The 23523-nt window shown below is 47.0% G+C and overlaps 1 protein-coding gene across 1 annotated transcript in view; it reads left to right on the top strand.

The window, feature by feature from the left end:
* Positions 1 to 23523, top strand: part of LOC138492142 (trichohyalin-like) — a 782601-nt gene that overhangs the window by 241479 nt on the left and 517599 nt on the right. The window contains exons 9-10 of the mRNA XM_069619133.1: positions 6973 to 7071; positions 9637 to 9729. Coding sequence (XP_069475234.1) covers positions 6973 to 7071; positions 9637 to 9729 — 192 coding nt within the window. The remainder of the gene's footprint in view (positions 1 to 6972; positions 7072 to 9636; positions 9730 to 23523) is intronic.

Genomic DNA, 23523 nt, shown 5'->3' with positions numbered 1-23523 from the left:
TTATCCAATATCCACAGACCTGCCCGCCTCTACCTCTGCCCACCTGAAATTTAAGACCACGCACATCCCCTACCAATCTGCCACCACACTTACCACCAGGCCCTTCTCCCCCTAACAAGCCTCACCTTCCACACCCCCTGATACTAGCCAAATCACCCCCACCAACTCCACACAACATCCCAGCCCATTGCGCGTCACCTCACCCCCTCCACCCGTCCCCTGGTTATCGGCCCTATCCTGGATCGGCTCCCCCACCCAACACAGAAATGACATCCACAACTCTGCAAACCACTCGACCCCAAAAACCAGACCTAAAATCTCCTCCAACAGACCACCCATAACACTCCCTGAGGCGCCCTCCAAAAATCCTGATACCTCCTCACATCCACACCAGCTTACCACCTCTCCCAATCCTCCACCTACCACACCTATGCCACCCCCCACCGACCCCCACACAAGACCCTGCCTGGAGCAGTACGCATACTGGTACTTCGCTCATGATTGGTCCCGCACAAGACCAAACTCCTCCACCATACTAACTCTCCGGAACAACCGCCACACCCGCCTCCAACAGCCAAACTACTAACCACCACCACCCCACACACACCTCCAATAGCCAAACTACTAACCACCACCACCCCACACACACACACGCCTCCCCCGCCTTCTGCCATAACACCAACAGTCCTCCCACCACCCTCTCACTCTCCCCTTACACACGCACTTGTGACTGCACGCTTCATCAGTGCCCACGCCATGGACATCCATGACACCATTCTTGCCATCAAACTGGACATATTGGCCATAACAGAAACCTGGCTCCTTGATGCAGCAGGTCCCCTCCTATCGCTTGCCCTACCCACCGGCTACTCCATTTTACGAGCCGACCACCGAAGCAGCCCAGGTGGCGGAGTAGCCCTCATCTCCAAATCCAGCACCCCCATTCGAGCCACTCCGATCCAAACACTCCCAGGATATGAACTCCTGTTTGTCAAAATTGAATCCTCTCCCCAATCCACCATCAACATCCTACTACTCTACCGCCAACCCTCACACAACAGCTCACCCGAAACCAATCTCCCCTACTCATTACTCCACTCCTGAAACCCAAGACCAAATTTATACTCCTAGGGGATTTTAACCTAGGTTTCAAGGAGACCCCACTGACCTGAAAGCCACTACCCTCAACACAACCCTTGAGGAAATGAACTTCTCTCAAATGGTTCTCTCCCCTACCCTCTAAAAAGAAAGGATCCTGGACTGGATACTCTCCTCCAACATCACCCTCAAAGTCACCTCCATCGCCCCCCCTGCCCTGGTCAGACCACTCTCTTATCTGCTTCACTCTAACCACCGCCCATAACCTCAGAGGCAATGCAGAAAACAACCTCCTACCGATTACTGCCAGACACACATGCAAACTCACCACTGGACAACTTACTCCCACGCTCCTGACCTCCATCAAGGTAGTGCCGGCCAGCACCAAACCTGAAGACATACTCACAGCCAACAACTCAGCACTACTCAATGCTCTAGACGAACATGCCGCCCTAAAAACCTCCACCCGTAAGAAGAGAAACCCTGTCAACTGGTTCATGGACCAACTAGCCACCCCTGCAAACAAAAACACACCCTTGAACACATATGGCGTAAGAATCCCACCCCCGGAATTCAAAACAGCCTACCACTCTTCTGCGAACACCTACAAATTAGCCATCTATGCCACTAAAGCTAACATCTACAATGTTAGAATCACAGAAGCAAGCTCTAACACTAGGGAGCTCTTCAAGATCCTTAAGGAATGTACTTAGTACCAGGCTACAAGACTGCCTTAACTACCTGGGTGGGGAAATAATAATAACGGGTGATTTTAATGCAGATTGTACCATTGATTATACGACAGACTGTAATTATCTAGCTCATGAAGAGTGAATGGTGGGCCATACTAAAAGGAAGAAGATACAAGGGGCTAAGTGCCACATATCAGAAGATAGCAAGATGGAAGATCTTTGACACCTTGCATAATGCCAGCGGCATTGATACCTCTCCCGAGTTGGAGTTCGGCAGGCCAGAACCAGGGAAGCACGTTGACTCCTCATGCTGGCAACTGATGTCCAGAGTAGTGAAGTACCTAGGCTGGGCTAGACCCCCGGTACAGTTTTATCAGGATGATCTGACCGATATTCGAGACCAAGGTCCACCTACAGATCCTAATTTACCCTGCCATGTGGCTCTGCAAAAAAGGGTGGCCAGAAATTGGGAGACCCCTGACACCAATCCGGCAGTGGACAGGTTCCTTGCAAAGAAATACCGCCCTTCCAGTAGCGACCCCGGCTACCTGTCCAAACACCCCCCTCCGGAGATTCTGGTGGTCCAGGCAACCATGGCTACCTCGAACAAGGCAGCATACCCTAACATCCCTCCTGATAGGGATGACAAGCGCGTGGATGGATGGGCACGAAAGGTATTTTCAGCTGGGAGTGTGGCCCTCAAGTCAGCCAACTCCACATGTTCCTTAGCAACATTTCTGTACACTCCGTGGGAGTGCCTATCCATGGCGGCCGAGCATATTCCAGAAGGGGATGAAAGGAACGTCTTCCTGGCTATTATTAAGAATGGCAAGGAAGCCATGTGCGAGTCCCTTCAGTCTGGATTGGACACTCTGGATAGCATCAGCAGGTCCATGGCCACGAGCACCATGGTGCGCAGATTTGCGTGGTTGCGGAGTCAGGTTTTGCACCGTATGTGCAGGCTTGTCTTCTCAACATGCTTTTTGACAGGTCACACCTTTTTTGCAGCAAGGCTAGCCTTAAGAGGTTGCAGACCTCGAAGGCGCTGCCAAATCTTTAGGGCCCGCTGTTAGGCGACCTTAGCCTTTTCATCTGGCGGGACATCCACGGAGGGGGCAATCTTTTTGCTACTACTCCTCATTTGGAAAGGCGAGAGGAATGGCTAGTCAAAGAGGCCAAGCCAACTCCAGCTGCAGCTACCTTGCCATCAGCAGCTGCAGCAACCACTTCAAAACCACTTTGAGGGCTTGCTTTGGGTGTCACCGGTGGGGGGCAGATTGTCTGAGCATCTCGAAGAATGGCGAGCCATTACTTCAGATGCATGGGCTCTGTAGCCAATAGCCCATGGTTACTGCCTACCATTCATAACGCAGCCTCACACCAATCCACCGGGGAAACACTCTTTGAGGATCCCAGATCCGCACCTTGTGCAGGAAATAATAACACTGGTAGAGAAAGGTGCTATAGAACCAGTCCATGTAGCGAAGAGGAACAAGGGTTGGTATTCCCTATATTTTCTTATCCCCAAGAAAGACGGAGGACTGAGACCCATCTTGGATTGGACTTGAGATACTTGAATAAGTTCCTCCGGAAGGACGCATTCAAGATGGTGGCACTTTCTCAGATCCTTCAGCCCCTACAATTACATGATTGGTTGGTGTCATTGGACCTTCAGGATACTTATTTTCATGTGCCAATCCATCTCAAGCACAGGAAATACCTGAGGTTCGCCGTTGGCGACTCGCACTTTCAGAAGGAGTCCTGCCTTTCGGGTTGACGTCCGCCCGAGGGTCTTCACCAAACTAATGGTGGTGGTGGCAGCGCATATCAGGAGAGGGGGGGATTCACGTCTACCCCTAACTGGACGTTTGGCTGACCAGGGCGCGTTCTCCTGAACAAGCCTTTGATCACCTCAGCGTTACCTGCCACTCCCTACACAGGCTGGGCTTCTCCCTCAATTTCAAGAAGTCACACATGACACCTTCCCAACAGATCCAGTATATCGGGCTGTTTTAGACACGTCTTTGTGAAAGTGCTCGCCACCCAAGGTGAGAGCTCAAGACATTCTCCAGATGGTAACAAAGTTTCAGAATGCCCACTGTCTCCCGGCCTACGAATTACTAAGGTTGCTCTGCCTCATGCCATCCAGCATTTACCTGGTGCCAGAGGCCCGTCTACGAATGAGATCCCTACAGTGGGCTCTCCGAACACAATGCTCCCAGTTCTCGGGACGGATTTCAGATCTACTGCAGGTCCCGATAAAAGTTACGCAGGATCTTCTATGGTGGACCTGCGAGGAAAATATCCTGAAGGGGGAACCTTTTTGGCAAACATGATCAGAGACAACGGTAGTGACGGGCGCCTCACTTACGGGGTGGGGAGCCCACACCAACGATCTGACAGCCAGCGGTCGTTGGTCTCCATCGGAGCCCAAACTACATAACAATCTTTTGGAGCTGAGGGCAATCAGACTAGCGCTGAAGGCCTTCCTGCCCATTGTCAGGCGAAAGAATGTCCTGATAATGACAGACAGCAGAGTGGCCATGCCTTACCTCAACAAGAGAAGAGGTGTAGGGTCACTACCACTGTGCAGAGCGGCACTGCAGCTCTGTTACTGGGCATTTTGAGAAGGAATCTCCCAATCAGCAGTTCACTTGGCCGGGGAGGAGAACATGGCAGCGGATGCTCTGAGCAGGCAGAGCACAGTCTCCCACGAATGGGAACTAGCTCAGGAAGTCCTTCAAGAGATATCTGCCCTCTGGGGAACCCCTCAAGTAGATCTGTTTGCGACTGGGATCAACCGGAAGTGCGAAAGGTACTGCTCAATGGAATTTCCTCCGAGAGGAGCTCTAAGAGAAGCGTTCGTAGTGGATTGGGTTTTTCCACTGTTATACGTGTTTCCACTGATCCCCCGTCATTCCTCAAGGAATCAGGAGGTTGAGACGGTTCGGGAGCCACATGATCCTAATTGCCTCCGATTGGGCCAGGAGGAAATGGTTCCCGAACCTACTGGACATGTCCATCTGTCCTCCGATACGTCTTTCACAAAGAGAGGACCTTCTCGCGCAAAGGGAGGGTCAAATTCTTCATCCAGAGGTCAACTCTTAACCTTCACACGTGGTTTCAGAAAGGTTGAGATACAAGGATTGGGACCTCCCGGATGACGTGATGGAGGTGTTACGTTCAGCAAGAAGGCCAGCAGCAAAATCTCTGTACCGTTGCCGTTGGAATACGTTTTGCGACTGGTACAGGGAAAAGTATGTTGATCCTTTTCTGTGTTCGACTCCGGATGTGCTATCCTTTCTGCTTTCATTAGCACACAAAGGTCTTCACATTGGGACCATTAAGGATTATCTAGCAGCGCTCTCCACATTGAAACGTTCATCGGAGGAATGTTCTTACTTCAAAATTCCATTGGTGACTCAATTTCTGAAAGGGCTCACAAATGTGTTCCCTCCTTCTGCTTTTCAAGTTTCCGTTTGGGACCTTAACCTGGTTCTAAAATGTTTAATGTGTGCACCATTTGAACCTTTGCACACATGTCCATTGAGGTTGTTAACATTCAATTCAAGACTATGGGCCTGATCACGGCTTTGGCGGTAACGCCAGTGGTATTAGCCCTACCGCCGAACTCCCCGGCGCTAATATCGCCGGATCACGAGTTCAGCGGTAATGTAATTCCCCATTGAGCCCATTCGGGAATGCCCCACTCCCCATTGGGCTCATTGGGGAAAATTTGCGCTCTTACAGCCGGCGGATTTCCCGCCGGCGGTAATAGCGCAGATTTTCGGCGGATTTCCCCCCAGCCAAGAGCTGGGGCGAAATCCGCCAAAGTCCTGATTTGGCGGACCCTTAAATCCGGCGGTAATAGCGCGACCGCCAGATTTAAGGGTTACTGCCAAAGTCGTGATGAGGCCCTATATTGTTGGTTGCTCTAACATCTGCACGTAGAGTCAGCGAGTTGCAGGCACTTTCTTCAAAGCCAACCTTTACTGTATTCCACAAGGACAGGGTTCTGTTGAGGGTTAAACCCTCCTTCCTACCTATAATAGTATCAGACTTCCATCTAAATCAGTAAATCGTTCTGGCAGCGTTTTATCTTATGCCGCATCCCAGTTAAGAGGAAGAAAGGCTCCATAGATTGGACCCTAGAAGAGCCTTAAGCTTTTATGTGTCTAGGATGTCCAAGTTGAGAGTGGACGACCAGCTCTTTATAGGATATACTGGATGCAAATTAGGGCAAGCTGTTTCAAAACAGACTTTGTCCAGGTGGATCATCCTTACGATTTCAGAATGTTACAGACTGGCGGACAAGGATCCACCAGAGGGTTTGAGGGCACTCCACCATGGAAATGGCCTCTTCCACAGACCTGCAAAGGGGAGCCCCCATTCGAAACATCTGTGATGCTGCAACGTGGTCATCATTGCACACGTTCAACAAGCATTATTGCTTGGATACTTCCCATGCTCAGGACGTCGCTTTTGGTAAGGCAGTACTTTATTCTGCCCTTTGAAAATTGGCAAATCTAAATTCTCCAACCCCCTCCAGTCTTGGATACTGCTTTGGGAGTCTGTCAAAGATGAGGAATATGTTGGAGGACATAATCCATTCGAAGAACAAGTTACTTACCAACTGGTAATGTTCTTTCGACTGGATGTTCCTCCAATGTATTCCTCATCGCCCTCTCATCCTACTCCTCTGTAGAATTTCCCATGCTATTACAGCTTTCGTTCCAACAAGCTAAGTACTGCCTGCCTGTACTAACGGGCAACTTTGTTAACACGAGGAAAGGAAAAACAGAACTGAGGCAACGGGCGCCGTGCGTGCTACTTATAACATCCAATGACGTCACCCTCGACGGAGGCCTTCGAGGGACATCGACTTGACGCCATCGATGCAGGGTGCCCTCTGCCGAAAAAGTTTGCTGAAGCTGGACATTACATGTCAAAGGTGAGGAATACTTTGGAGGAACATCCAGTCGAAAGAACATTACCAGTTGGTAAGTAACTTGTTCTTCTCTCTTCTTTCTTTTCTGACAGTAATGGTTTGCCACATAGATGGCTATCATCACCAAATGTGCCAAAACCAGTTGTGATGTGTTTCTGTTTGTTTTCAGAATGTTGTTCTTGCTAAGATCGGCGCAGTGAACACTATCTCTTTTGATGCATCCCTTATTTTCAGCAGTCGCCTGGAGAGTTTCTGCACAGGTATGGCACCTTTGTGGAAGAGCTTGCGGCCGAGAAGGCCATACTGGAAGAATCTGTGGGTAAACTGCGGCGGGTAAGTTGGCTTCTGATGACTATTTATTCCTTAAATTCAGACCTATATCCCCTCCCCTCTTGGTAGCTTGACACTCTTTTTCTCAGCGTCCTTCACTTTGTTCTTCTGCCTATGATTGTAAAGTGCTCCATTGCTTCCCGAATCTAGATCTGCGCTCAATAAGTAAATACCCTTAATAATAGTAATAATATTAAACCACCATAAGAACAAATCAATACCTTATCAGTAGAGGTACTTCAAGCCCCATCTCGAAGTGCTGCCTTTGTAGTTACAATCCTTGGTTAAAGAGATGTGTGTGCAATACATTTGTACACCATTTCTAATTAATGTCTTTATGAAATAGATCACCTCCTTTTATTTGCAGACGCTAATTAGCGAGTAGCCAGCTTTCTTTTATTAAAGTATCCACAATGTTTTAAGTCCCGTATTAATATCAGTGTTCTGCTTCCACAACCTTTCTGTGGTCCAACATCACCTACTGCAGCAGGACAATCCTGAAGAAACCTTGCTTCTGGAGTGTCTCCTTAAGACTGACCCCTCCTTTCGCAGCCCAATATTCTCTTCAGCCAATGCACCTGCTGGTTGGCCTTTTGTTGCTTCACAGGGTATGGTGAAGTAAATGCAAGTCCCGATTCCTGCAGAGACAATGAGTGACCATGTTGAGATCACTATTGTAAAACAATAAAAGAAAATAAGCTAGCACATCCCATCTATAGTCCTCTGCCATGTTCTCTCTGATGACCTTGAATATCCTGGCAGTTTTGTAAAGATGTCAGTCTCCTAACTTTGTGTGAAATAATCTCAAAATTCTCACAAAAGCACATCCCATTACCCCTATCGTGTCTGTCTTTCAATCTGTATGTTTTCCATGTTGACAGGCACGCCAAGGTGTTATGCAGACAGACAGAAAACTCATATCTGATCGAGCAGAGGATGAGCATTTCTATCTTTGAGGTAGCAATGCTCCCAATAAAAGCCGTTAGGTTTCTGGACAGTTCCCTCAGTGATTTCTTGGTATTTTGAGGCATTTGGGAAATGGTACGATTGTTTTGAACTTGTGGCTCTTGGGGCATGTGTTTGGAAAGGTAGAAGCAAATGCCTTTTTAAGTGTTGGTTATTGGGTGGCGCTGTGAGCACTGCCTATGAACCGAAGCAATTGGACAGCTTGTGGGGGTGGTTTGGCTGTGTACCCCACTCGTTGACTGTCCCTGGTGGTGCTAGTCCATATGGCCATTCTCCATGACTACCTGCCCCTCCATCAGAAACGCACCCCCCTGGGGTCTCTTTAAGTTGGGTCTGTACTGTCTGAGCAGCCTTCTGAAAGGTAATGGCTTATTTGTAGGTGTAAACCAGTTCCTGGTGTAATAAAAATATCTTCACCAAGTGCGGCTTCAATCACTCGATTTATAAGCACTTTGCAGCTGCTCCTTGCACTGAATTACTGTTAAAAACAAGTCCTGGCAAAGACAACCGTTTGTGCTCTAGTATAGGCATTAGATATGTATTTTATACTGTCATACTATGCCCATGTACTAACATAATAACTGTTGCCATGTGGTAACATTGTGGCAGTTCCTGGAAAATGCAGATCCCATGATTGCACAAAAGGCAAAACTGTTGGCTGCGCCAATGCTTGTTCCTAAGGTTCATTAGGGCGAAGGAAGCACATGTCTGTCTGTCTGTCTGTCTGTCTGTCTGTCTGTCTGTCTGTCTGGCTGTATAACCCACACTCTGAGAACTGTTTTGGCCTCAGAGTTGTTTTCTAGGACGGGACTAGACACCGTCCTCATAACATTTGAACACATTTTTTGACCAGCAAGTGCGTGTATTCAAAATGTAAAGGTGCAGAAAAATGTTCTTTGGTCCGGTTTAATTACTTTCCCTGCTGTCCAAGTGCACTAGAATGGTTAACTAAAGTCACTGGCCAGGCCTCATAAAGATACCCATGTCATAGGCTGTGCGTATGTCCGGGAGCGGGGTCCGTACGAGGATGTTATATGTTGAGGACTGCTAGTGTTCTTTGAATTTGATTTCTCTAAAAGGGACAGGAGCACAAACAGGACATGATCAAATGTTGAATCTACCTTGGCTCCTTCAGTTAATAGGGATCTTGACTAGTGCTCATGGTATTTTCCCTATTTCTGAGACCTTATGTCTCAGAGTGTCACAGGAGATCCCTGGGAGTTGTACATCCTAGTTCCTGCATAGTTTTCAACAGATTTGCTTATGAAAGGCCATGTTAATGTAGACTTTGTACAGTATGGCCCTGGCATGTACGACCCTGCTCAAAACATAACTGTTTGCCTATGGCCGCATTTTGTAGGAACGTTAATTGGTTGTGCAAACATCTGAGTTCAGCTTTGTGCTCAAACCAGGCAATGTAAGTGACACTGATGCTTGTGTAAAAGAATGACACAAAGAGCAACATATTGTATCTTCTTTTGGGTGACTTGACTCCTTTCTGTCCCCATTCTTTATATATGCTGATGTTCTTCAGGATAGTGCCTTCTTTATAAATAATCCAGGAGAGCTGCATTTGATATTTTACTTTTTCATCTTAAACAGGATCTGGCGCTTGAAGAGGAAAGACTATCACAGAGAAGGGCACACATTCGAGAGGCGGACCAGTCTCTGGGTGACATATCACATCAGAAGAAGGTATTCATGCCCCCTCTCACCTGGCTAACAAGCTTAGTCCGAACAGGTCAGGTGGACAATCTTAAATGGAACTAGAAAAGGTGCCACATCCTCTTTATGCTGTCAGCATACTTAAACACTTGTCACTCATCTGTTGAGATTAAATACAATGGAAATGTCTGCAAAATCCAGACATGCCAATTCAGAAAATACCCACAGCATGCATTCCAATTCTCGGATCTTAATTCTACCCTGATTCTCTGGATGCATGAAAAAAGTGAGCGAAGGTTCTGCACGCATCTCCAGAATGGTGTCTGTTATAGATTCACTTCCTTTTTAATACTCCCAACTTCCAGACTGGGAACCACAGGAATTCCTTTTTTGAAGATAACTTTCATTGCAATGACAAACCTTTTTCCCTTCTTAAACTACACCATGTGTAATCAAGCCTCTGCTGCTTTAAGAGCACATGCACAGCTTGGCCAGTATGACACCAGCAGTGCTATTTGCTTAAGTTCTGCAATTTATACTTTCACTTTCAGATTCTATTTCTGCCTCTTGGTGAAGGATTCCTTTGGATTGCGCTCCTGCCCAGCTGTATTTGGCTTCATGGGAAGATCTTATTTTGGGAAGATTGTGAATATTTTCTGATAGTCTGCACCAGAGCTCAGGAGGATGCTGAGTAGTGGACACTTTGAGGCTGGCTGCTGTAGCTTTGGCCTTTCTGGATAGGTAGTCAAGACGTTCTTTAAATTGTACCCAAATGCTTGACACTGATGAACTCTGCGTACAGTGTAATGTCTGCATCACCATGATGAGTTATACCAAGTACTGTCCACCAGGACAAGACCGGACAGGTTAAGAAAAATATTGGCTTGGGTGCACAAATCCAGGGATATGAAAGCAGATAAAAACCCAAAATGCATAGCAAAGAACCAAGAAAAATGCAACCCTGCATCTGTTTTGGAGTGGTGAGAGGGGGGTACTTTGCCATCAGACCAGCCTCATTACTCTTATTGTGTTCGAATGTAATGGCTGTTATTCCGCCGTTGCAGATGAGGAGGGGGTGACAAAATGAAAAGGCTGATGTTGTCGATGCCACTGTTGTGGTGGAAGAGGTGGTGCAGAATTCCTCTTGACAGTTGATTATCCGCTATTGGAGAAACCGCCACTAAGGGAGTTACCTCTGGGACCCAATCCTCTGTCAGCATTGCTGGTCATGGAGCTGCCATCATCACTGCTGAGGTTTGGGACACCATCATTGGCACACATGTGATTCCATCGTTGGAGTCCTATCACTGGTAGTCATTGAGAGATTTCCGCTGGTAAAGATCTATGCGTCAGTCAAGATCCAGGCATTGTCGTTCATTATAATTATTATTAGGATATTTATTGAGCTTTGGGAGCCAATGGAGTGCTTTTCAAGTCATAGAGGTGAAGTAAACAGGAAGGCAAGCAGATTGCAAAGGTCAATACAAGGGGAGCAAACAACAAGGGATGGAGATCAGTTAAGCAGCAAGGGATCTACAAGTAACCAGGGGAGGAAACTGGGGTGGAGATCACCCAGTCTCAGGTTAGGTGGGGAGAGAAGGGGGTGTGGACCTAGTTCTTGAGGCTGAGACATTCCTTGAAGAGGAGCATCTTGCACTCCTTCCTGAAATGCAGATGCGGGGAGGTGAGTCTAGTAATGACGGGCAGGAGATTTCAGAGTATGGAGCAAAGACAGAGTAGGCCTGGCTTGTGTTTTATTCTTTCCTGCAACTGCAGAGTACAAGTCTGCACATGTCATGGCTTCTGGTAGATTGTAGGCCTCTGGTAGCTTTGGGACTAGACCGTGACAGGCTTGTAGATGATGCTGCAGGATTTGAAGGTGATACATACTTGTAGAGGGAGGCAGAGCAGTTCTTTGAGGGTCACAGTGATGTGGTCGAATGTACAAGTCCATTGGGTCATGCTGCAGCATGTAGGACACATCTAAGGGATTGCAGGAAGACCTTCCAGTAGGGCATTGTCACCATCTATGTGGGAGAGAACAAAGGCTTGGACAGCATATATGAAGATGTTTGCTGGAAAGAAGGGCTTCATTTTCCACAGGAGAAAAGGTTGGTACCAAGCTGCTCGTGTCTTCCTTGCTATGTGCTCCTTGAAGGAGAGGTGTCTTATGATGTAGAACCCAAGGGACTTGGTTAAGGTGGTCAGATGGAGAGTGAAGCTCTCGAGGTGCAGAGCAGCGAGCCAGATCTGCACATTAGGATCTTCTGTGGTGTTGGTCAGCAATAAGAATTTGATCTTGGAGTGGTTGGGCTTCAGGTAAACACTGGACATCCAGGACTGGATCTTTGTGAGGAAGACCTGAAGCCTGTTGATGTCTTTAATGGAGGAGAGTTTGAGGTAGAGCTGTGTCAGCCATGGATTGGTGGAGGTGGATGTTGTGTAAAGCCAATAGGTGTCCAAGCAGTTCCTTGTACAGGTTGATGATCAAGATGGAGAGGATGGTTCCTTGTGGGTCTCCACAGCTGCTGAGTAAAGCTAGTGGTCTGTAATGAGGGTGATTTGCTCAATACTGGGGCAATACCATCATTGGTACTCATTGTCCGCAATTAAATACTCCCTTCCGATTTCATAGTGACTAGTTTAATGCTACAGCCAGTGCTAGTGAGGACTTTCTAGCAACTCTATTGGACAAGATGTGGCATGACTGTTTTGCTTTTACTAGGTGACCACAGAACGGAGATCTCCTGATACGATATGATTTTGTATAGAACCAGTGGCTTTTATTATTGTTTGAGGAGCGAAGTACTTGCAAAGTACTGTTGGCTGCCGGCTGCGTCGTCGCTTTGCCCTGGGATTTGGACTTGGGATTTTGCTTGCCTCACTACTTGGAGCATGGCCAGACTTTCTACACAACGAGCCTTCGACCGGAGGACGTCCTTTTTGGTTGCACCGAAGTGCCTGACTCAAGGAGTTCCTGTAGGAGGCGGGCCCGCCCCCTGTGAAGCCCCCCTCCCCTTCGAGCCTCCTTATCAAGCAGCCTCTGGCGCACCCGCACCGCGAAGTACTTGCAAAGTACTGTTGGCTGCCGGCTGCGTCGTCGCTTTGCCCTGGGATTTGGACTTGGGATTTTGCCTTGCCTCACTACTTGGAGCACGGCCGGACTTTCTACACAACGAGCCCTCGACCGGAGGACGTCCTTTTTGGTTGCACCGAAGTGCCTGACTCAAGGTGACTGTTTACATATGGACTTGAATCATCGACCTTGAGTGATTATTGCGTGGGGTGCCTGCCTGGCTGTGTGCCCACTGACTCTTGCTGGGTTGGGTGGCCTAACGGGCTGTGTGCCCTCCTACACTTCCTGGGTTGGGTGGCCTTACTGGTGGTGTGTTGCCATTGGGAGTTGTGTTCTTGTGGGAGGTCCCACAGTGTTGAGCGCCCTACCACAGACCCCTAATCAGCCTGCTTTCTTTTTCTTTTTTTTTTTTTTGAAGGAGTTCCTGTAGGAGGCGGGCCCGCCCCCTGTGAAGTCCCCCTCCCCTTCGAGCCTCCTTATCAAGCAGCCTCTGGCGCACCCGTGCCGCGCACCGCGAAGTACTTGCAAAGTACTGTTGGCTGTTCGCGGGTCGCGGGACGCTTTGAGGGGGAGGTGTTGTGCTAGTCACACCTTATGAAGGGCTGGTGGCGAATCTCGCTAAGGGGCTCTTTGAGGTACGCCACTAAATTGTACCAGTAGTTTGGAAATACTCATTTGTGTGCTATCAAGGAAGGCGTTTGTCTAGAGTAGAAGCACAGAGGGGCTATTCTATACTTCCCCTAGGTTTCCTGGTTCCTCACTGCCGACAGGAGACTGTGGGCTATAAGCCTTTGATCCTGTCGGTTAGAGGTGTTCACACTATCATTTTGAAGTATTGTATGTTTACCATCGTAAGTGTACAGTTCCTTGCATCCGGTATACGCATGGTTGCCGCTTGCTGTCACATGCGATTTTGTTGTCCCGTTAGTTCCAAATAGGGATGATTCTTCTGCCATACGGTACAGAGTAAAGTTTCATACTCGAGCTAGCGTTGGACTCCACTTCTTTCTGTTCGTAGTTGTTGCTTTGGCTAGTGACTTCAAACTAATCATTTCCTGTCACTACTGTGGAAGGTGTTGTTTTGTTGTCCCCTCAGGCTACATTGTGTATATACAAACGGGTGGGGTACCACTTTTTGTATCCGAGGTGCGTCTAGTTTTCTAGTATGAGCCCAATTCTTAGAAGTGGTTGCAAAACAGGTTCCACTGCGAAGACTAACAAGAATCACGCGGATTCCCCTAGTAATTCCCCCTCTTCGCCAACCGGTACTAAAAAATCCTCCGCAAAAATGTCCAACTCTCAAGTGGAGAGCACCGCTAGGGTGGTTTCGGACAAAGTTTTTGCTTGCAATACTGTAGTCCCTCTGTTAGAGAATCCCATTTCTTCCCCTGGGCTTCCCAATTCGTTGGCTCTGCCAACATTCACCGTTCAAGATGCTAATGACATGGATGGGGTGGTGGGTGATGTAGATGTGTTTTCACAGGACCCAAATTGTGCCCTGACCCATGAACAAGGAGGTCTTCCTTACAATTTAGACACCTCTGTGATGGCTCCTACTGTAATTAGTGAATTAGCAAAAAGAGTGCGCCTCTCTCTTGGCCCCTCTTCTCCTGCCTCGAGCTTGTTCCCTTTTCGGGAACAAGTACACTTCCACCTGCCAACAGAAAGAAGCATAAATACTGATGTCAAGCAAACAGACGAGGCTGTAATGACGTCGGCAAAAGGTTTGCCAGCAATGCCTGTGCCTCATTATGACAACTTTCTAGTTGACGAGGGTTTGCCAACAGGGATGTTTCTTCCACCTAGAATCGACCCTTTTTCCCTTGGAAATGAGGATGCTGATTTGTCTGCTCCAAAAGTGGAAGCTAGATCGGCTTCTACTCCTGAAGATTCTTCTTCCATTACCCATCCACATGAGACTTTCAATTTTCCCGTCATCTCCCGCATACTTAACTTGTTGGACAAGGGGCATGAGCTCACCCATTGTTCAATAAGGGAGATGCAGGGTTCGCTAGGATCCATGAAAGACAAGATGTCAAAATTGGAAGGCTATATCTTAGCTGACAACCAATCTAAAGCCTTCTATCTGGCCCAATTCGAAAAGATTCTGGCAAATGTCAATTCCACCTTGCGACCTTCACGAGATCACATTTTGACCTGTTCACAAGGTACCCAAACTGACTTTGGAATTCATCTTGCCTTCATGCCTCAACGATCCTATTCACAAGTAGTGCAGGGAGACAAGAGAGTGACCTTAGACTATGGGGACTCAGAGGCCATTGACCTTTTTGAACTAGCTAAATTACAGCATGATCGGCTACTGCAGGTGGAACAACTCCTGTATAAGATGGCTGGGGCCCCACCACTCCAGGACGGTCTTGCCTCTTTTACCAAGAGTCCTGAAGTTGTGGAGGAGAGTGTCGACCCTCCGGATAGTCCTTCGGTGTTGACGGCGCTTATTGATCCCCTGGTCACGAACTCTATCGTGGCACCTATTGTGACGCTGGAAGTCGAAGAGGGGCCGGTGGAACATGAAGGAAGGCATTTTCTCTCGCAAGGCAAGAAAGTCATTTTTACGAGCCCAAAAACATCTAAATCAAACAAAGGCCATGCAGAGAAAAGTAGCCATTAATGCACCCCCAAGTAGGCAAGTGCAGATGCCCCCTGTGCCCTGCTTACCAACTATTGCTAACAATCTGAGTAACAACGAAGACTTGGGTTTAGACTTGGGCGACCTTGATGAGGAAAGTAGGAAACACCTGCAGATTGCAGCCCTAAAAGGCGGGAATGTGCAGATCACCGCTGGTGCCGCTCCTAAGACCAACGGCAAAAACACAACCGCTACTGCACTGCTTCTTTCCAAATATCGAATCGAGAAAAGTCCTTACTAGACAGCCAGTTGGCATAAAGGTGCCTCCGGTTGCAAGCCCTGCATCTGCCCTAGAGCCCACTGAACCTCCTCCTGGTGATCAGGTGAGTGACTCGGTCGCCCTGCCAGCTACTGCTGCTGCAAGCTTAGCATGTCCCTATGTGCCCCTGCCACTTTCAGCCGGAGGTCATGAGGCAGACGTTGCAATTTTGGCAGAGGCTGCCATTGATAGGGAAGCACATGAAGACTTGGCCCAGCATCCCAAGTCTGCCCAGTTGCCGTCGGATTTGATCCGGCATGGTGCAGTTGGGAATCTGCAGAAGTGCCCAGCACCGGCAGCAGAGACCGTTAATGAGGCTTTGTCTTTTGCACAAACGCCCAAGGATATGAAATTAATCATTGGGTGGTCTAGTAACCCCGAGATTAATGGCCCTGCTCGGATTAATAGGTCATTCCTGATGAACTCTTTCTTTCAGATTCCAGCCTTAAGAAATCTATCACCAAGGACCTGGATTGGGTTAAACTGGCGACCCATAACAACCATAGAGTGCTCTGCAGAGTGCAATCCCAGATTATATCCAAAATGCTCTTGGAGTTCGCAGATGATTTTTATTTAATTGGGCTTGTTCCGCGTCTGTTTTTGGATATAGAAAGTGCTTGGGACTTTCTCGATTGGGTACCCGAGCCGCCAAAAGAATGCCCCGCAGAACCCGCTGCGGTCCTTTTTGAAGCTCACGCTAACCAACTAGCTGTACATCTGGCCTCGCTTAACCAAACACTTAGTGGTCTAGCGTGGTTGGAGCCCTTGCTAAAAGTGGCGGCAGTCATAAAAGGGCCTACTTCTGATTCATAACTGCACAGTCTTTCTGTTGCCTCGTGGAATTGCTGTGGTTTAAGCAATCTCGGGGCATGGAATAGACGGGTTGTGCAGGAAACAATGGCCATGAGCGAACTCTGCCTGGATGGCTATACATGCTTTTCGGTCCCTGCCAGTCGACAAAAATGTGGCCGCCCTGCAGGGGGAATTGCCGTATTAATCAACAATGGCTTGAAGCCAGTGTTAGCCCTTATGGAACCTCTGACTCATGCCTATTGGTTAAGGCCTCGTTTGAGCACTGTTCTATCTCAACTCTTTTTCTCTTCTCAATCTATTGGAATCCAAAGGTCGTGTTGTTGAACTCGCTTTTGGAAGCTTTGGATCGTATGTTGGGTCTTGCTGCAGTCACGTGTCCTGATCACGAAATTGTCATTGTAGGTGATTTGAACTCTTATCTGCCCCTTAACAATCTTGCATTGCCTACTTCCACCGCCTCCGCTTATGCCCAACAAGCCTGCTGTAGAGGAGACACCTTGGCACTTATTTTTTAAGGAAAGGGGGATCTATCCTATACAACTTGCGAATCATTCAAGTAGATCGTCCTGGAGGCGTAGTCAAGCTGCATCTCTCATTGACTATTTGCTGGCCTCTAGTGCGTGTACTGGGCTGCTCGACCCTATCCTTATTCGGGATGTGGGTCTGAGCGATCACCATATGTTGACTTCGCGCCTACACATTGAGTGTGTGGCCTATGAGGTTTCAGTCCCGGATTGTCTGGTCAAAGGCGATAGGCACACTATCTCTGTAAACTGGCATCCGTCTGTGTGCCGGAAATTGGTGTTCCTGGTTAACAGGGACCTGTTGGTGTCCCATGATGATTTTGTCTCTGTGGGTAACATGGAAAAAATCAATGAGATAAATTTAGCAATGATTCATGGGCACCTAGCCAACCTTGTGAAAGACTCGTGCGACAATAGCAACTTGCGGGACTTCCATGTTTATGTCGACGCAGTCGCACTATTAAAAAGGCAAAAAAACAGCGAGCTGCACAAGCTGAAACGAATGCCGTTGCACATTTTCGGCTATAACAGAGAAAAGAACTTTATTGTTGCTCGATTTAAAATGCAATTAAAATATCTTCGACAGGCTGCTTTCACTCTAGCCAACCAAAATATGATTGAGATGCTATGCAAAAAAAAACTTGTGATGTATGGGCTATCCTAAGAAATCCGGCGGGAAAAGTGGATACGCGAATGGATGCGTCCATCACAGGCGTAGAATGGGAGCAATTTTTTCGTCAAAAATATGCAGTCCCTGAAACACACCTTTCGTCGGAAGCACTGACAATGCAGCTGCCGTTCCCACGTGTTTGTCCGTGGGTTCTTAAAGATATCATATGGGCAATTGCCCAACTGAAATTTTCGAAAGCGGCTGGGTCTGACGGGCTACCTCCTTGCGTGTTCAAGGATGATCCGAATTTTTGGGCCAGGTACTTGCTGCCACGCTTCCAGCTAGTTTATGAATCCGGCAGAATTCCCAAATCATGGTTAATGGCTACAGTGATTCCTATTCACAAAAAGGGTGCTTTAAGCAACCCGACAAACTTTAGACCTATCGCCTTAATCGACACATCAGCAAAAATGTTTGCAAAGCTGGTTCTCTGCGAGTTGGAAGCCTGTTTAAGTGCCTCTCCCATTTTGGCAAAAGCTCAAGTCGGCTTTCGGAAAGAAATGGGCACCCAGTTAAATGCTTTGACTCTTGCCCATCTTCTTCATGCTGCTCATTCCAAGACTAACGCTACCATCTATATGGCAGCTTTAGATCTTTCAGCTGCCTTTGATAACGTCTTACGAAATCGTCTCTGGCAGAAGATGCTAGCATATGGTATTCCTGCTGCATTAGTAGCAATAATTGCAGCATTACATCAAAACACGTTTTACAGGGTCCGTATTAATTCTGAGGGGCTTCTATCAGATATCATCCCCACGTGTATAGGGGTGAAACAGGGGTGCAACTTGGCCGCGGTTTTATTCAATCTCTATCTGGCAGATATCGAGCAGATATGGCTAGGTACCAACTCCTTCCCAGTAACTTTGGGTAAACTTCGGCTACACTGGTTGGCTTTCGCCGACGACGTAATCCTATTCGACAGGGTCCCTTTTGGTCTCCAAAATAAATTAAATACCTTTTATGAGTATTGCACTCTAAATAACATGACCATCAATCCAGCAAAATCTCATATAATGGTTTTTACAGCCAAAAAAAAAAAATACCAAAATTTAACTTTGTGATTAATGAGCTTCCCATCACGAAAAAAGAAGAAATAACCTATCTAGGTTATCACCTGTCGAATGGAATGTCTGTCGGTGCATGGCGCACAGTGTTGAATTCTAAGCTGGCTCCCTTGCTGGCCCAAATGAGAATTATTTTTCGAAGATACTGTAGATTCTCCCTCAGCCCCTTGTTCCAATACTATACCCTGAAGGTAGAACCTATTCTGCTCTATGCAATTGATGTCTGTCTTGTGAACTTGGGGCCTGTCTTAAACTTGCTCCAAGGTAAGTTGTGGAAAACTATCCTGGGTTTGCCTGGTTACCTCCCCAATCCTATCATTCTACATGAACTGGGCCTTTACCCTTTAGCAGACAAATATCAGTGCCGTATGGTAAATACCTTTTGTAAAATGCTCACTCTGCCTCCAAACTCCCTCTGAGGATTTTCAGACAATGTTAGCTCAGAAATATCCAACTTCGATGTGCGAGTTTAACGCCCGAATACAGGCAATTTTAATCTCATTGAACATGTCACAACAAGACCTAATAGATCACCCGCATAAGGTCAAAATGCGTTTTTTTAAAAATTCATGGGCCCACAATTCGGACTTGATTGGGGGATATTCCTCTTTTTCTATCTATGCCACATTTAGGCAGGCTGTTTCCCCTAGTCTACCTTATTTATTATGTTGCCCTGATAAAGCGGCAAGAAGAACCTACATGCGCTTCTGCTTAGACCTAATCCATACGGCCTATCGGATCAGGAATTGGTTCATTTATAAGGCCCATGTACAGTGGGAAGTGTGTAGATTCTGTCTTAAGCATTCCGAGAATGAAACCCTGGAACATCTTTTTATGTATTGTAACTTCTTTGATAATCATAGGCGTCGCTGTTTGGGTGCCTTTTTGTATTCACACTCTACCTTTGAACGTCACTTAGTTTGGCTTTGTTGCATGCAGGGTAATACCACCTCAATTATTCTAGCAACAGTTAGACTTGTTCTGCTAATTGAAGAACAGCTGCTACAATGCAATTTGGCCTTACGGAGTGTTTAGGTGTCTGAGGAGTTGTCTGGATCCTGGCCAAATGTTTGTATAGCTTTTACGAGATAGCCAATTGCTTTCTAGCAGCAGGTGCTGGTGCCATTGTCATCATTTTGATCTTCTTAGAAGTGGTGTCTTTTATGAAGTTGTTTTATAAAGTTTCAGTGTAAAATGCTCTCTCTCCTTATGTGGGAACAAAGAAAGCTCCAAGATGCTTGGTGTCAGTTTTCCTTTTGGTTAAAAGGAATCCCACATCGTTCTCCTGGGTTTGATTATGTGACGGTCTCAACTTTTTTTTTTTTAAATTTAGTATCTTCTGTTACCCCCAAGAGTTGGAGGTGATTTTGACTGTTGTCGAGTCTTCTTTAGGCTTTCATGTGTTTTGTATGTGTAAATATTGTTGTTTTGTGTCAATTTAGATAGTATTGACTTTCTTTTAACATTTGTAATACTTGATTTTAAGATGTAATATTTGTAAAGGTGTAAATTAATTTTGCTACCAAAACAAATTGAATAAAAAAATAAAAAAAAAATAAATAATAATAATTGTTTGAGGAGCTGTGCACTCCATTTGCTCATGGTCGCAGTCAGGTAAGTGTCTGCCTGATCATCTTCTGCTGAATTTCGATCGTGCTAAGCGCAATCCTCATTTTACTGTATATTGCCACTTAGTTTGGGTCTTACAGACTTGGCTTGCCTTCATGGCCCCCCAGGTCCCTGACTGGCCTGCACTCCAGCACACATGACCTTAATTCCCTTCAGTGTTTCTCTCGGAGCAGCCATACCCGGGCAGTCAGCGAAGGGCCACAGCAAAGGGCAGCTCCTTTCGGGGCATCTCCTGTTCCCTGTTTGCCCCTGTTAGCCCATGGAGGCTGACATGACATCCTACTGCAACATTCAGGTAAGGTGGTACGGGCAGGGAGCACAGCCTTTACTGTACTCCAGTAAAATCTTGTCACTTCCACTTCACTATCACCCACTCCTAATACAGTGTTCATCACTGTGCTCTTAAGCCTACTGTATTGTATTGTCAATACACCGCTCATAGAATAACAGAGTAGATTAGCCTATAGCTATTGCTTAGATTTTGAACCCAGGTGCACCGCTAAAATTGCTTACAGTTTTGAAACCAAGCACATTGTAGGTATTACTTATGTTTTAGATTTTGTGTGTAAGAAACCTGAAGGTGTCTACCTAGCTAGTCCCTGAGGATCTGTCATCCAGGTGGCCAGGACACGGCCATCGCTATTTGATCCAGTTCCTGGGGGTGGACCAGTGAGGGAGTATCACCTGAATGGGGGGGTCCTCAGGAAGTGGGAGTGGGACACTGATGGGTGAGACGTGGTATCTCTCTTCTTTCAACACCTTTTCTCCATCCTACCATATAGGACATTCAAAACCACTAACCCCCTGCCCCCTTTTCCGACACAAACACTTTTGCACGACACACTAGGGAATGGGCTAACATCAGAGCTGTTTACCTGACATGTACCAATACAAGGGTCAGACAAAGTCAGTCAATTGATCAGAATCACACACACCTGACGGCCCTTTCCCTTGCTCACAGAGATAAAAGGTGGTGCAAGAGAGCACAGTACGAGCAAGGCAGACCGCACAAAGAGACAGCTATCCAGTTCCGGCAGTTCAAGAGGAGGAGAAAGGCGGCGAATATCGAAAGGCTGACAAGGAGAGACACGACCTTGCCCTTTCCAATGCAGACCTGCGAAACCTCTGCAGAGGGAATCATAAGACCGAGGACAATAACACAAGTGTGCTGCAACAGATGTCAACAGTACATGGAGCGTGTGGACACTGATAAGCGGGAGCAAGGGAAACTCCTGCTACCGTGGTAACGGCCTTGACTCCAGTTATGGAGAAAGCCAAGCGGTTCATCACAGCCTATTAGTCGAGGGGAGAGCCGATCAGAACCGGGCTGTGTTGAATGAGAATCGCAAAGTGGCAAGTTTGAACTAAGTTCATTGAAATGTGAAAAGTGTTAAGGGGAGACCAGCTGCAGAGGTAAATCGGCACCACGTGGGTGCTACCTCGAGAGACTCTGGTCGATTTCCCTGTGAATGAAACTACAAAAACCAGAAGGCCGTAAGAGAGCCGCCAAGTTAGGTCAAAGTGGTCATACAGGAGGTCAAGCAAAATCCCCATACAGTCGAAAACCTTTGATCTATGAACTTGAGAAAACCAGGGAAGTGAATCCTGCAAAAGAAAGTGAATGAGAAGTTGGCAAGTGTGTACCTGACCGAGGGCAGCTGACGAGAAGAGGGCAAGTCCAATGTCCCGGGAAACAGTGTGTTCACTCTTGTGAACCTGGCCGAGGGATGTCCACTAAGAACTGATTGAAAAGGCATTAAGAAAACGGGGAGAAGTGCACTGTCCAGCTTGTCATTTGGAGTCTGAGCCCGAACGAGGGAGAAACCAAGAGACACTATAAGACGGGGGAAGTACACTATCCCGATTGTCATTTGAGATCTGAGCCCGGCCGAGGGAGATCCATTGGTGAAACCATCACCCAAAAGTACAATTTGTGGAGGGTCAGCTTCCAGAAGAGGGGCACCCAGGGGTGAAACCGCACCCGAGAAATACATAGAGCAGAACTTTGTGTTTGTTGTTTTTCTTGAGAATCCGATCAGGCCCACGGGATCAGGAAATCACAACCCCAAAGGCCTTGATATCGATAAGAACTATTATAGGATCTAAAACCACAAGAGGGAGATCCAAGGGGTGATAGCTGATCACCCAAGACACAAAGGAACAGGGGTCAGACCCAGAAGAGGGGGGCCCAGGGGTGAAGAATCCTCACCCAAAGCAAAAGCAGAAAACAAACTTTCATAATTTTGAAGGACCTTTTGTTTTGTTATTTGAACACCTTAGGCCTTCGAAGGCAAGAGACTTTGAAGGAAACAAGACTTGGCCATCGACGGTCGTGATTGCTGCGAGGGATACTGTCAACTTGTGCCGGGAAAGCCCGAGTGTGCGCCGTGCTCCAAGAACCCAATTTGCCCCATGCTCAAAACGTGGGAAAGGAAAAAAACAAGCTACCGCATCCTGACATATTATTTGAGAACACTTCTTTCTTTTCTTAAGATCTATCCCACAACCTTTTGTATTATTTGTAAGGTTTGGCAACAGGTTTCTTAGTATAGGCCCTTTTATTCTGACACAATGACACTAGGACTGCCTTATTTTCATTTGATGGTCGACGCTTGCTCCCATCTTAGATTTAGGTTTAGATTAGGTGTTTTTCCAACGTGCATAGAGTTTAATAAACACCCTTGAACTGTGATCACTTGTCTGTCTTTACTGTTGTCACCATGAGTTCCTCACATGTGGCACCACATAGAGTGTATATTTTTGCCATTCTTTGAATAAGTAGTTCCAAGTACAAAGTGTTATTATTTAAATGTTTATATAACTACACCAGCTGCACACATATCCGGTGCACCCATGCACCCTACGACACTCTCTACTGACTTGAGCTACGGTTCCCGAGGGCGTTCAACCTACTAGCGCTTTGAGGTCATACCAATGATATATAAGGCGCTATATAAATGCCAAGTAACATAACATAGCATATTCCTGAATCTTATTTTATATAAAGAAGCTGTGTCATCACCTAACATCGTGTGTGCACATTCCTTTGTGGGGGCTTTGGGGATTCACTGTACTTAAGTACTAACCTGCATCACCTCCTGAAGGCTTAAGCCTGGCTGCTCGTCTATTGCTACCAAAT

Source organism: Ambystoma mexicanum, chromosome 10 (genome assembly GCF_040938575.1).
Source record: "Ambystoma mexicanum isolate Mex_15411 chromosome 10, UKY_AmexF1_1, whole genome shotgun sequence".
Taxonomy (NCBI): domain Eukaryota; kingdom Metazoa; phylum Chordata; class Amphibia; order Caudata; family Ambystomatidae; genus Ambystoma; species Ambystoma mexicanum.
The sequence above is the reverse complement of the archived record's forward strand: the minus strand, read 5'-3'. Positions and strand labels throughout refer to the sequence as shown.